Raw genomic sequence first — 15056 nt, 5'->3', positions numbered from 1 at the left:
AAAAACGAAAACACTTATATGCAGGTTTATAGTTTTTTTTTATTTTCTTCAGAGAGTGGTGACCATGTGATGGATCTGTCATGATCATTTGACACAAGCATACACTGAGAGTTCGTGATGAAGTGTGTTCATTATCAGCTGGTTGAACGAATGTCGCTTATGCTTTGCAGACAAAGCGGTAGCGGCGCGAGCAGTGATCGTCGTTATAACGACCGTCACGATGGAAATGAGCGCAGTCTTCACCTCCACCCAAACCATGAGCCTCCCAGTTATCAGGCTGACCGGGCATCCACTCACTGCACAAACACACACACTCATGTAGCACAATTGAACAACATCACACAGTAAACATTTCTCCGATAGACACACTGACCTCTTCACCATCACGTACGGCGTTCTATCAAGCCACTCCCACTCACCGGTGCGACCGTCAGTCAGACCCAACCAGAAATACAGAGGAGTCGTCTTACTCACCACAAACTCCTGCACACACAAGCGCACACACATAAGAGTGAAGTAGGTTTGTGTTGTGTTGAGTGTGACAGTATTGATGAGTGCTGACCTTCTCCTGCCTGCTATTCACAATGAGTAACTGTGATCTTTTATTTTCACACTCGTCTTTCGCCGAGTTCCACGACATCCCATTTTTAGAGAAGAAATAACAGTGTGAGGAGAAGAGAGACCAGCCATCAGGACAGCACTGTTCCTCTGTGTCTACACACACACACACACACACAGGTGAGGTCCGTACGTTAAAACAATTACCATTTACTTTCTTTTCATTTATTTATTTATATTTTATTTTGAACAATAAGACATACATATAGCATGACATATAACAATGGCAGTAAGAAGCGTTTGATTTTTAACAACATGACCAGTCAAATGCTCGAAGTTATTTAAACACACCCCGATCTGTTATAGTAAAGGGAAAACAGGAGCGAACAAACACTAAAATAACACAAAAAAAGAAGAAAAAAAAGAGAAAAAAAGAAGAAAAAAAAATAAAAAAGAGAAAAAAAAGAAGAAAAAAAATAAAAAAGAGAGAAAAAGAAAGAAAGAAAAAAGAAGAAAAAAAGAGAAATAAAAAAGAGAGAAAAAAAGAAAAAAGAGAAAAAAAAATAAAAAATGAGAAAAAAAAAAAAAAAAATAAAAAAGAGAAAAAAAATAAAAAAGAGAAAGAAAAAAAATAATAAAGAAGAAAGAGAAAAAAATAAAAAAGAGAAAAAAAGAAAGAAAAAAAAAATAAAGGGAAAAAAAATAAAAAAGAGAAAAAAAAGAAGAAAAAAGAGAAAAAAAAGAAGAAAAAAGAGAAAAAAAGAAAGAAAAAAAAGAAAAAATAAAAAAGAAAGAAAAAAAGAGAAATAAAGAAAGAAAAAAGAAAACATAGCGTATCTTAATTACACACCATCAGGGGCGGAAATTTCATCAAAATGTTGGGGGATAAACAACAATTCTCAAGAGCAATTTTTGAAGGGGACACCAAGGTTTTTTTTTGTTGTTGCCCCGTTTGCATTTGTATTCTTTTATTTCTTAAACAGTTATTTTAAGAATATATCATTATATTATTTACAATACACATATTTTAATGATATTTTAGGGGGGGGGGGGCAACCCTCAGATGGGGGGGTCCTGACCCCCCCTCAGATTTCCGCCTCTGCACAGCATATTACCTCAGGTAAATAATTCGAGGACTATCCACAATGGTAATCCGAATACCTGCACTGCCAATAAATACAAGAATACATCTTAAGTAATACCCGCGATGATAATCCGAATATCTACATGAAAGATAACAAGCTTATGAATACAACGATTAACCCCACACTTGTGCTGTGACCTTCTGTTTATAGAAACTGGTGAATACATTGACAATGTTTAAGTTCAAGCCCCTATTGCAGAATTTAACCTGCATACACTAAAACTCCTCCTGGTGGCATATAAAGTTCCCAAAGCTCCTCCAACTGTACGCCTGCTCACTCTGTGTCAATAACAGTTGTATATTAGCAGCTAATAAGTTGTGAAATGCTTTAAATAAGAGTCGTGCCGTGTTAAATTTGACAAGGTCCTGTATTTTTAATAACTCTGATTTGAGAATAAGTGGATTTGTATGTTGGAGATATTCCGCCTTGTGTATGTGCGTATCGCCCTGTCTGTGATTGTAATTATTCCCCCATACTTCAACACAGTACGTTAAATACGGTAGACTCCGGGAACGGAGTGTACTGTAATCAAGGTTTAGCTTTATTTATTGCAAGACTTTTGGAGACTTTAGTTTTTATGTGTCTGATGTGAGTTTTCCACGTTACTTTATTATTTATTGTAACTCCTAAAAACATTTTCAATTTGTATCCCATCTATCTCAATCATCTTTTCGGTATTTTTTATATAATTGCCAAATAATATGGCTTTAGATTTGTTAAAGTTTAACGGCACGGTGGTGCAGCGGTTAGCACTGTCGCCTCACAGCAAGAAGGTCGTGGGTTCAAACCCTGGTTGCCCCGGCCTTTCTGTGTGGAGTTTGCATGTTCTCCCCGTGTCTGCGTGGGTTCTCTCCCCGTGTTTCCTCCCACCATCCAAAAGACATGCAGGCTAGGTTAATTGGTGTCTCCAAAAAATTGCCCTAGGTGTGAGTGTATGTCTGTCTATGTGTGGCCTGTCCAGGGTGTCCCCTGCCTTTCGCCCAATGTTAGCTGGGATAGGCTCCAGCCCCTGCGACCCTGTACACAGGATAAGCGGTTGACGATGGATGGATAACCTCATCCTCATGAAAATGTTGGTGTCATCAGCAAACACAACACACTTAAGTCATTTAGAAACATTGAATATATCATTGATGTACAAGTTGAATAATTTAGGCCCAATATTGACCCCTGGGGGACACCACATGAAATTACACCCATCTGCACATATTGCATTCTGTCACCCAGTGTCCAGCCACTCCTCGTATCCCACACCTTTCTAATGTCTTGAGTAGTATTGCGTGATTGATAGTGTCAAAGGCTTTTATCAAATCAATAAATATTCCAATGGTCCATCCATCCATCTTCAACCGCTTATCTGAAGTCGGGTCGCGGGGACAGCTGCTGCAGCAGGGGGCCCCAAACTTCCCTATCCCGAGCCACATTAACCAGCTCTGACTGGGGGACCCCGAGGCGTTCCCAGGCCAGTGTGGAGATGTAATCTCTCCACCTAATCCTGGGTCTTCCCCGAGGCCTCCTCCCAGCTGGACGTGCCTGAAACACCTCCCTAGGGAGGCGGCCAGGGGCATCCTTACCAGATGCCCAAACCACCTCAACTGACTCCTTTCAACGCAAAGGAGCAGCGGCTCTACTCTGAGCTCCTCACGGATGACTGAGCTCCTCACCCTATCTCTAAGGGAGAAGCCCGCCACCCTTCTGAGGAAGCCCATTTCGGCCGCTTGTACTCGTGACCTAGTTCTTTCGGTCATGACCCAGCCTTCATGACCATAGGTGAGGGTAGGAACAAAAATTGACCGGTAGATCGAGAGCTTTGCCTTCCGCCTCAGCTCTCTTTTCGTGACAACGGTGCGATAGAGCGAGTGCAATACCGCCCCCGCTGCCCCGATTCTCCGGCCAACCTCCCGCTCCATTGTCCCCTCACTCGTGAACAAGACCCCGAGGTACTTGAACTCCTTCACTTGGGGCAATACCTCCTTCCCTACCCGCAGTACGCACTCCATCGGTCTCCAGTGGTACATGTTTTATTGTCCAGTGCGTTTGATAATTCTTGTATTGCATCAATTAAAGCCATAGATGTAGATCTTTTATTTCTGAATCCATATTGACTTTCATTAATCAATTTATGTTTTTCAACACATTTTTCTAATCGAGTACTAAAGATTTTTTTCTAGAATTTTTGAGAGTTGAGGGAGCGATGCAATTGGTCTATAATTGGTAAAGTTATGTATATTACCATTTTTAAATAGGGGAATAACTTTAGCAATTTTCATTTTCTTGGGAACACAGCCATTTAAAAATGACAGATTACAGATATATTACAGGTGTTATAATATTATTAATAACTTTTTTTATTAGTGCCATATTGATGGAATGACTTTATTAATTATAATTATATAGAATAATTATTTTGGGACTTTTGGACAATATCCATTAGTTACATTTACATTTATGCATTTGGCAGACGCTTTTATCCAAAGTGACTTACAGAGCACTTATTACAGGGACAATCCCCCCGGAGCAACCTGGAGTTAAGTGCCTTACTCAAGGACACAATGGTGGTGACTGTGGGGACCAAACCAGCAACCTTCTGAGTACCAATGTATTATACAGAGCACTTATTACAGGGACAATCCCCCCGGAGCAACCTGGAGTTAAGTGTCTTACTCAAGGACACAATGGTGGTGACTGTGGGGATCAAACCAGCAACCTCCTGAGTACCAATGTATTATACAGAGCACTTATTACAGGGACAATCCCCCCGGAGCAACCTGGAGTTAAGTGTCTTACTCAAGGACACAATGGTGGTGACTGTGGGGATCAAACCAGCAACCTTCTGAGTACCAATGTAGTATACAGTGCACTTATTACAGGGACAATCCCCCCGGAGCAACCTGGAGTTAAGTGTCTTACTCAAAGACACAATGGTGGTGACTGTGGGGATCAAACCAGCAACCTTCTGAGTACCAATGTATTATACAGAGCACTTATTACAGGGTCAATCCCCCCGGAGCAACCTGGAGTTAAGTGCCTTAATCAAGGACACAATGGTGGTGACTGTGGGGATCAAACCAGCAACCTTCTGAGTACCAATGTATTATACAGTGCACTTATTACAGGGACAATCCCCCCGGAGCAACCTGGAGTTAAGTGTCTTACTCAAGGACACAATGGTGGTGACTGTGGGGATCAAACCAGCAACCTTCTGATTACCAATGTATTATACAGAGCACTTATTACAGGGACAATCCCCCCGGACCAACCTGGAGTTAAGTGTCTTACTCAAGGACACAATGGTGGTGACTGTGGGGATCAAACCAGCAACCTTCTGAGTACCAATGTAGTATACAGTGCACTTATTACAGGGACAATCCCCCCGGAGCAACCTGGAGTTAAGTGTCTTACTCAAGGACACAATGGTGGTGACTGTGGGGATCAAACCAGTGACCTTCTGATTACTAGATTACCAGTTATGTGCTTGGACCACTACACCATCACCACTACTTTCTCATCAACTGCAGAAAGAAAAATAGTATCTGCAATTTTATCCATATTATCAATATAGCGCTTTGTTTGTACGTCTGGGATTTTTGCTGCCAAATCCGGGCCAACATTTACAAACATGTTAAAACTGTTAACTTCACTATTCATGTTACGATATTCACCGTTTGAGTCCCAAAATAATCTCGTTTTTTTGCATCCTTTTTTAAGAATACTATTTATTACCTCCCATGTTCTTTTTATATTGGTTTTATTGTCTGTTATTAATTTCTTACAATATGATTTCTTCGCTGATCTTGTTACATCTATTCTCAGCTTCCTTTGTTTTCAATTTAATGAATCATTTATGAAGATTATTTTTCTTTTTGCACTCTCAGGTCATCATTAAGTGCATTAAATGCATCTTGAGTTTGGAGCCTACTAAAGAATTCTTTAGTATAAGAATCATTACAGTCATAGATAGCAAAAACAGGCAAGTGGTCCGTAATATCACAAATAAGCAAGCCATTAATTATGTTATTTGTAAAGATATTGTCAATCAAGGTTGCACTGTGAGATGTGATTCTGCTGGGTTTTGTTATTGTTGGAAATAAGGACATGGAATACATTCTTTCAATGAAGTCATCGGTCAGTTTGTGTTTGTTTGTTTGTCCATCTCAGAGTCTGTATCTATACATTGAAAATGAATGGTGACTGATGCAAACATCCTTTCAAACATCTTTTGTGTTCTACTCAAGAAAGGGAGTCATACTCTACGGGTTTGGAACGACATGAGGGTGAGTAAATGATGACATAATTTAATTTTTGTGTTCTGTACTGTGGTACAGTAGTGTAACTTACTGTTTTTGCTGCTGATCTTGTTGATGAGGCATTTGAGTTCTGAGACTCTGTCACTGAGAATCTGAGTCGACTCTGACACTACACACACACACACACACACACACACACACACACACACACACACACACACACACACACACAAACACACACACATGTATGGTCAATTTTTTATGGATTTAAATATTGTTTGGTGTGTGTTTGTGTGTGTGGCACTTACTGTCATCCATGTTTCCTTGCATTGTTTGAAGGTCAAACTCCAGATTATTGATGTCTGACTTCACTTTATGCCCTGAAAACACACATGAACACATATTTAGGCAGGTTTTAGCATATAGCTAGGGATTTCTAGCATGTTTCAACATGATGCTAGGTGTTTCTAGCACTTTGCAATCATTGCTAGCATGTTAGCTAGGCATTGCTAGCATATTGTAGTATGCAGCTAGGGATTGCTAGCATATTTTAGTATGTAGCTAGGCATTTCTAGCATGTTTTAACATGAAACTAGACTATGTTAGCATATTGTAGCATGTTTAGCATGTCGCTCTGTGTTGATGGTATGATTTAACATGTAGCTAGTGATTGCTAGCATGTTTTAACATGATGCTAGGTGTTTCTAGCATTTTGCTAGCCATTGATAACATGTTTTACCATGAAGCTAGGCATTACTAGCATATTGTAGCATGTAGCTAGGCATTTCTAGCATTTTGCTAGCCTTTGCTAGCATGTTTTACTATGAAGCTAGGCATTGCTAGCATATTTTAGCATGTCCAGGATGTAACTAGGTGTTGATAGCATGCTTTAGCATGTATCTAGGGATTTCTAGCATGTTTTAACATGATGCTAGGCATTTCTAGCATTTTGATAGTCAATGTTTGCATGTTTTACCTTGAAGCTAGGCATTGTTAGCATAGTATAACATATTAAACATATATCTAGGTGTTGATAAGATGTTTTAGCATGTAGCTAGGCAATGTTAGCATGTTTCTAGCATCCAGCTAGGTACTGCATTCATGTTTTAGCATGACAATAGATTGATAGCATGTTTTACCATTAAGCTAGACATTGCTGTAATTTTACTAGGCATTGCTAACATGTTTTAGCATACATACCTTATTAGCAGCTGTTTCTATGGACTGCAATACATTGGCGTTTCCGCCATATTGGATAGGTCAAGAGCCATCTGTCAACAGTCTGCAAAAGTCTATTGTCTTTTTCAGCCAATTTTCAGATAACTGATTTTTCATAAACATTTGGCAATACAGAAGTCAGAAGTTCAAGTGGGAAACTTCTAGATTATACCCGAGTTGCCGAGATCGGAGGAGTCCTAAACTATCCACATGGCAGAGGAGAGTATAGTTTCTGTAGTGAATGACAGGTTTTATTAATTTTTCTAAATACAGCTAATCGTTAGTGCAATTTCGGTCAAATGAATTTATGCAATCATTCTATGCATGTTTACACCGTGAAAATAGCTGTTAATTGACCAAAACTCCATTATCGTCAGCAAGCTAACTGAGTTATATATTATGGTGTCAAAATAAAAGCTCCTCAAGAAATGTGTGTGTGTGTGCGTGCATACGTGTGTGTAATCACCATTTTCCTCCAGGTTGTGTGATCTGGATATGATGCTCTGTAGAGTTTGATTCAAGTTCTTCACGGTCATCTCTGTAGCCAAGAACTTTCTCTCGAACTTTACATCTTACAAAACAAAAAATAGTAGTGTGAGTCTTCACAATCACAGCCCATAGTTATAATCATGAATAATATATGTAATGTGATGTACAGTCTGTAAACTACGGTTGGGAACCAAAACCGGTTTGTGACTCTTATGAATCAGTTCTTTTGAAACATACAGTGTGACCAGTGCAGTCCGATTCCCCAACAAATGACTCTTATGAGTCGGTTCTTTTGAAACATACAGTGTGACCAGTGCAGTGCAGTCCGATTCCCCAACAAATGACTCTTATGAGTCGGTTCTTTTGAAACATACAGCGTGACCAGTGCAGTCCGATTCCCCAACAAATGACTCTTATGAGTCGGTTCTTTTGAAACATACAGTGTGACCAGTGCAGTGCAGTCCGGTTCCCCAACAAATGACTCTTATGAGTCGGTTCTTTTGAAACATACAGCATGACCAGTGCAGTCCGATTCCCCAACAAATGACTCTGAGTCGGTTCTTTTGAAACATACAGCGTGACCAGTGCAGTCCGATTCCCCAACAAATGACTCTTATGAGTCGGTTCTTTTGAAACATACAGAGTAACTAAAAACACATCTTTTCCAAAAGCACTTAACCGGTCAATAAAAAAAAAAAATATATATATATATATATATTTACATTTCTTGTTGCACTTAAATCTGTTTTGTATACTATTATGATGATAGTGAAACTTTGTAATATGGCACTTTTTTTGTACCACTGTCTCCCTAAGATGATTCGCTGATGTTCTTCCTCTTTTGTAAGTCGCTTTGGATAAAAGCGTCTGCCAAATGAATAAATGTAAATGTAAATGAGTAACCAGCGCAGTCCGATTCCCCAACAAATGACTCTTATGAGTCGGTTCTTTTGAAACATACAGCGTGACCAGCACAGTCCGATTCCCCAACAAATGACTCTTATGAGTCGGTTCTTTTGAAACATACAGCGTGACCAGTGTAGTCCGATTCCCCAACAAATGACTCTTATGAGTCGGTTCTTTTGAAACATACAGAGTAACCAGTGCAGTCCGATTCCCCAACAAATGACTCTTATGAGTCGGTTCTTTTGAAACATACAGCGTGACCGGTGCAGTCCGATTCCCCAACAAATGACTCTTATGAGTCGGCTCTTTTGAAACATACAGCGTGACCAGTGCAGTCAGATTCTCCAACAAATGACTCTTATGAGTCGGCTCTTTTGAAACATACAGCGTGACCAGTGCAGTCAGATTCTCCAACAAATGACTCTTATGAGTCGGTTCTTTTGAAACATACAGCGTGACCAGTGCAGTCCGATTCCCCAACAAATGACTCTTATGAGTCGGTTCTTTTGAAACATACAGCGTGACCAGTGCAGTCCGATTCCCCAACAAATGACTCTTATGAGTCGGTTCTTTTGAAACATACAGCGTGACCAGTGCAGTCAGATTCTCCAACAAATGACTCTTATGAGTCGGCTCTTTTGAAACATACAGCGTGACCGGTGCAGACCGATTCCCCAACAAATGACTCTTATGAGTCGGTTCTTTTGAAACATACAGTGTGACCAGTGCAGTGCAGTCCGATTCCCCAACAAATGACTCTAATGAGTCGGTTCTTTTGAAACATACAGCGTGACCAGTTGAGTCCGATTCCCCAACAAATGACTCTTATGAGTCGGTTCTTTTGAAACATACAGCGTGACCAGTGCAGTCCGGTTCCCCAACAAATGACTCTTATGAGTCGGTTCTTTTGAAACATACAGCGTGACCGGTGCAGTCCGATTCCCCAACAAATGACTCTTATGAGTCGGTTCTTTTGAATCATACAGTGTGACCAGTGCAGTGCAGTCCGGTTCCCCAACAAATGACTCTTATGAGTCGGTTCTTTTGAAACATACAGCGTGACCGGTGCAGTCCGATTCCCCAACAAATGACTCTTATGAGTCGGTTCTTTTGAAACATACAGCGTGACCAGTGCAGTCCGATTCCCCAACAAATGACTCTTATGAGTCCGTTCTTTTGAAACATACAGCGTGACCAGTGTAGTCCGATTCCCCAACAAATGACTCTTATGAGTCGGTTCTTTTGAAACATACAGCGTGACCGGCGCAGTCCGATTCCCCAACAAATGACTCTTATGAGTCGGTTCTTTTGAAACATACAGCGTGACCGGCGCAGTCCGATTCCCCAACAAATGACTCTTATGAGTCGGTTCTTTTGAAACATACAGCGTGACCGGTGAAGTCCGATTCCCCAACAAATGACTCTTATGAGTCGGTTCTTTTGAAACATACAGTGTGACCAGTGTAGTCCGATTCCCCAACAAATGACTCTTATGAGTTGGTTCTTTTGAAACATACAGCGTGACCAGTGTAGTCCGATTCCCCAACAAATGACTCTTATGAGTCGGTTCTTTTGAAACATACAGCGTGACCAGTGCAGTCCGATTCCCCAACAAATGACTCTTATGAGTCGGTTCTTTTGAAACATACAGAGTAACCAGTGCAGTCCGATTCCCCAACAAATGACTCTTATGAGTCGGTTCTTTTGAAACATACAGTGTGACCAGTGTAGTCCGATTCCCCAACAAATGACTCTTATGAGTCGGTTCTTTTGAAACATACAGTGTGACCAGTGCAGTGCAGTCCGATTCCCCAACAAATGACTCTTATGAGTCGGTTCTTTTGAAACATACAGCGTGACCAGTGCAGTCCGATTCTCCAACAAATGACTCTTATGAGTCGGTTCTTTTGAAACATACAGCACTACCTCCTGAATGAATGAGAATCAAGTTATTCATTTAGTCTTTTACAGCTCCAAATAAAGCAAGAGCTGTTAGTGTGGACTGTGACTTGGCTTGTGAGACTTAAATCATTGTTAATGAAGTTCCTAAACGTAAGTTTGGGAGGAGAGAGTCCATCTAACAATCAGAGTATATAAGCAGCTGTTTACCTCTCTTCAGTCTCAGCTGTTTCCAGCATCCCTCCACAACACCACCTTTACCCTATGTAATCATAATCGTGTGTGTGTGTGTGTGTGTGTTACTCACGGCTGACAGATACAGTAATTATGAGTATCATCAGGATAACTGTAGTGACACTGATCACAGCACACAAAATCCACCGCGAGTGACCAATAGAGGGAACGACACCAAACCTGTGAGGAGACTCTAACACACACACACACACACACACACACACACACACACACACACACACACACACACACACACACACACACAATCACACACACAATCACACACAACACAATCAAACACACACACACACACAATCACACACACACACAGACACACAATCACACAGACACACAATCACACACAATCACACACACACATACACACACAATCACAGACACACACACACACACACAGACACACAATCACACACAAACAGACACACAATCACACAGACACACAATCACACACAGACACACAATCACACACACAGACACATAATCACACAGACACATAATCACACACAATCACACACACACACACAGGCACACAATCACACACAGACACAATCATACAGACACACACGCACACACAATCACACAGACACAATCATACAGACACACACGCACACACAATCACACAGACACACACAGACACACAATCACAATCACACAGACACACAATCACACAGACACACACGCACACACAATCACAATCACACAGACGCACAATCACACACACACACACGCACACACACAGACACACAATCACACACAGACACAATCACACAGACACACACGCACACACAATCACAATCACACGCACACACACAGACACACACGCACACAATCACAATCACACAGACACACAATCACACACACACATGCACACACACAGACACACAATCACACACAGTCACAATCACACACACACACGCACACACACAGACACACAAAATCACAATCACACAGACACACACACACAATCACACACACACACACACACACAGACACACAATCACACACAGACACAATCACAATCACACAGACACACACACAATCACACACACGCACACACACAGACACACAATCACAATCACACAGACACACAATCACACACACACACACACACACACACAGACACAATCACAATCACACAGACACAATCACACACACACAGACACACAATCACACACAGACACACACGCACACACAATCACAATCACACAGACAAACAATCACACACACAGACACACAATCACAATCACACAGACACACAATCACACACACACACGCACACACACACAGACACACACACACACACACACACACACACACACAGACACACACACACACACAGACACAATCACACACACAGACACACAATCACACAGACACACAATCACACACACACACACACACACACACACAGACACACACACACACACAGACACAATCACACACACAGACACACAATCACACACGCACACACACAGACACACACACACACACAGACACAATCACACACACAGACACACAATCACACAGACACACAATCACACACACACACACACACACACACACAATCACACAGACACACAATCACACACAGACACAATCACAATCACACAGACAAAATCACGCACACACACACACACACACGCGTACACACACAGACACACACACAGACACAGTCACAATCACACACACACACAATCACACACACACACACACACAGACACACAATCACAATCACACAGACACACAATCACACACACACACACAGACACACAATCACACAGACACACAATCACAATCACACAGACACACACACACACAATCACACAGACACACAATCACACAGACACAATCACACACACACACACACACACACACACAGACACACAATCACACACACACACACAGACACACAATCACACACACACACACAGACACACAATCACACAGACACACAATCACAATCACACAGACACACACACACACAATCACACACACGCATCACACACAGACACACACACACAATCACACAGACACACAATCACACACACACACAGACACAATCACACAGACACACACAGACACACAATCACACACACACAGACACACAATCACACAGACACACAATCACAATCACACAGACACACACAAACACACACAATCACACACACGCACACACACAGACACACAATCACAGACACACAATCACACACACACACACAATCACACACACAGACACAATCACAATCACACACACACACAATCACACACACGCATACACACAGACACACAATCACACACACAATCACACACACACACAGTTATTATTGAAATGATCTCTACATCTCGTGAGTTGTGTTTGCCTGTGCAGAACTAATGAGTTACATGATGTAGTTTAACATTAAGTGTGATGCTTGACTTGAACTGAGACAAAAAGAAGGAGAGGAATGTGTGTGATGGTGTGAAATGTTGAGGTCAGAGGTCAAGCAGCTATACAAACGGCAATCACTCAGCACAGGAATGTTTGTCAGGGACACACACACACACACACACACACACACACACACACACACACACACACAAACACACACACACCTTTCCGCCAGAACTGTGTGTCGTCACTGGTATCTGGATTGTCATATTCGCCAGCATATTCGTTCGTCATGGAAACAGAGCTGCTCTCTGATGTAGAAACCCTCATGATGATAGACTGGACCTACACACACAAACACACACACACAACACACACACACACACACACACACACACAAACACACACACATAAACACACAAACACACACACACAAACACACACACACAAACACACACACACACAACACACACACACACACACACACACACACACACACACACACACACACACACACACACACACACACACACACACACACACACACACACACACAGTCAAGTCTTAGCTCAGGAAATGTTGTGTTTACAGTTGTTTCCTGCGGGACTGCATATTTTGTTGTGGACATCTAAGATATAACACTGGATTATTCACACAAACAATCTCACAAACAAATAAACAACGGCTCATATTTTAGAGAACCTCCTAATGTAAAAGCAGATATAAAGTTTTTAGTTATTTGGGGTTTACAGACACAGTTATAAGAGAATAAATGAGACTTATAGAAATCATATTTCACTTTGTCAATATTTCTACCTCGTTTCCTCTAGGGGGCGCTGATTTTCAACGTGATTGTTTCGAGGACTTATTTTGTTATTTGAAGTGACAGAAATGCAGAAGTGATGTTATCTCTGACATGTTCAGATTCACAGCTTTCAAACGACACCTCACATGCCCGACTTATTCATACGGAGACTTTAACGGTTTAATCGTAAACTATATTCGTGATATAGCGCCCCCTTATGGAGTTTAAGGGTATCTACCGATCAATAGTTCTTCCAAACAACAGGATATAAACTCTGAACGCTGTTACTAAAGTAAAGGAATGATTAGAAATGTGGAACTTTTAGTTCATGTCACCGCTACATTATTTTAAAGTGTCCTTCGTCCTTGTAAATTGTATCCAGTTTCTTAAATAGAACGTGTTCACGAGCAAACATCAGTCAATTCGGTCCGGACGACTTCTCAAGCACATTTCACTATCGCATTGATTTACTGTCGAATCACCTTTGTGATGTGAAATCAGAATTTCTCACTTAAATAAGATTGTGAACTAGTCATTAGTTGCAGATCTCATATACAGATGAATTAAGAGTGAATATGAATTCTCACCTCCTGTCTGAGGAATAACGTCTCTCCGTCTGCCGCCGCTGTTGTGTGTGTTTGTGAATTTGTACTTTGAGCGGATTTTGGTGCTTGTGTTTGAATTGAACTGCAGAATATTTACTCAGTGATCACAGTACACGTCTAAAACCAGATCATGATGTGTTTGTTCCTCTTGACTGAATTCTCTGGTTCTGTTGGGCTGATTCTAGTGTTTATTATTATTAGTGTTTCTTAATCTTTAATTTCATTCATCATTAAAGAAAAGATCCATAGATACACAAACAACACACCTCTAACTGAACTAAACTACAACTTCAATTCTCAAAAAATAATCAGGTAGGAAAGTTTATGGATAATCTCTTAATAATACTCATACTTCCATTTGTGTCACACACAGTGCCAAGAAAAAGTATGTGAACCCTTTACCTTGTTTTCTGCGTTAATTGCTCATAAAATGTGATCTCATCAAGTATAGACAAACACAATGTGCTGAAACTAACAACACACAAACATTTATAATCTTTCATGTCTTTATTGAACATTCGCAGTGCTGTGGAAAAAGTAAGCGCACCCAAAAAAGCTAATTAG

The 15056-nt window shown here is 41.0% G+C and overlaps 1 protein-coding gene across 1 annotated transcript; it reads right to left on the bottom strand.

Moving 5' to 3' along the window:
- On the bottom strand, window positions 1-14549 carry asgr1a (asialoglycoprotein receptor 1a). Its single transcript, XM_052091418.1, has 9 exons — window positions 14475-14549; window positions 13307-13427; window positions 10770-10889; window positions 7635-7739; window positions 6259-6330; window positions 6042-6119; window positions 563-714; window positions 374-483; window positions 1-296 (listed from the first exon to the last, which is right to left on the bottom strand). The coding sequence occupies exons 2-9, from the start codon at window positions 13410-13412 to the stop codon at window positions 158-160; spliced, it is 882 nt and encodes a 293-aa protein (XP_051947378.1). The 5' UTR covers window positions 13413-13427; window positions 14475-14549; the 3' UTR covers window positions 1-157.
- Window positions 14550-15056: the final 507 nt, after the last annotated feature.

The sequence above is a fragment of the Xyrauchen texanus genome, chromosome 25, assembly GCF_025860055.1.
Source record: "Xyrauchen texanus isolate HMW12.3.18 chromosome 25, RBS_HiC_50CHRs, whole genome shotgun sequence".
NCBI classification, from domain to species: Eukaryota; Metazoa; Chordata; class Actinopteri; order Cypriniformes; family Catostomidae; genus Xyrauchen; species Xyrauchen texanus.
The sequence above is the reverse complement of the archived record's forward strand: the minus strand, read 5'-3'. Positions and strand labels throughout refer to the sequence as shown.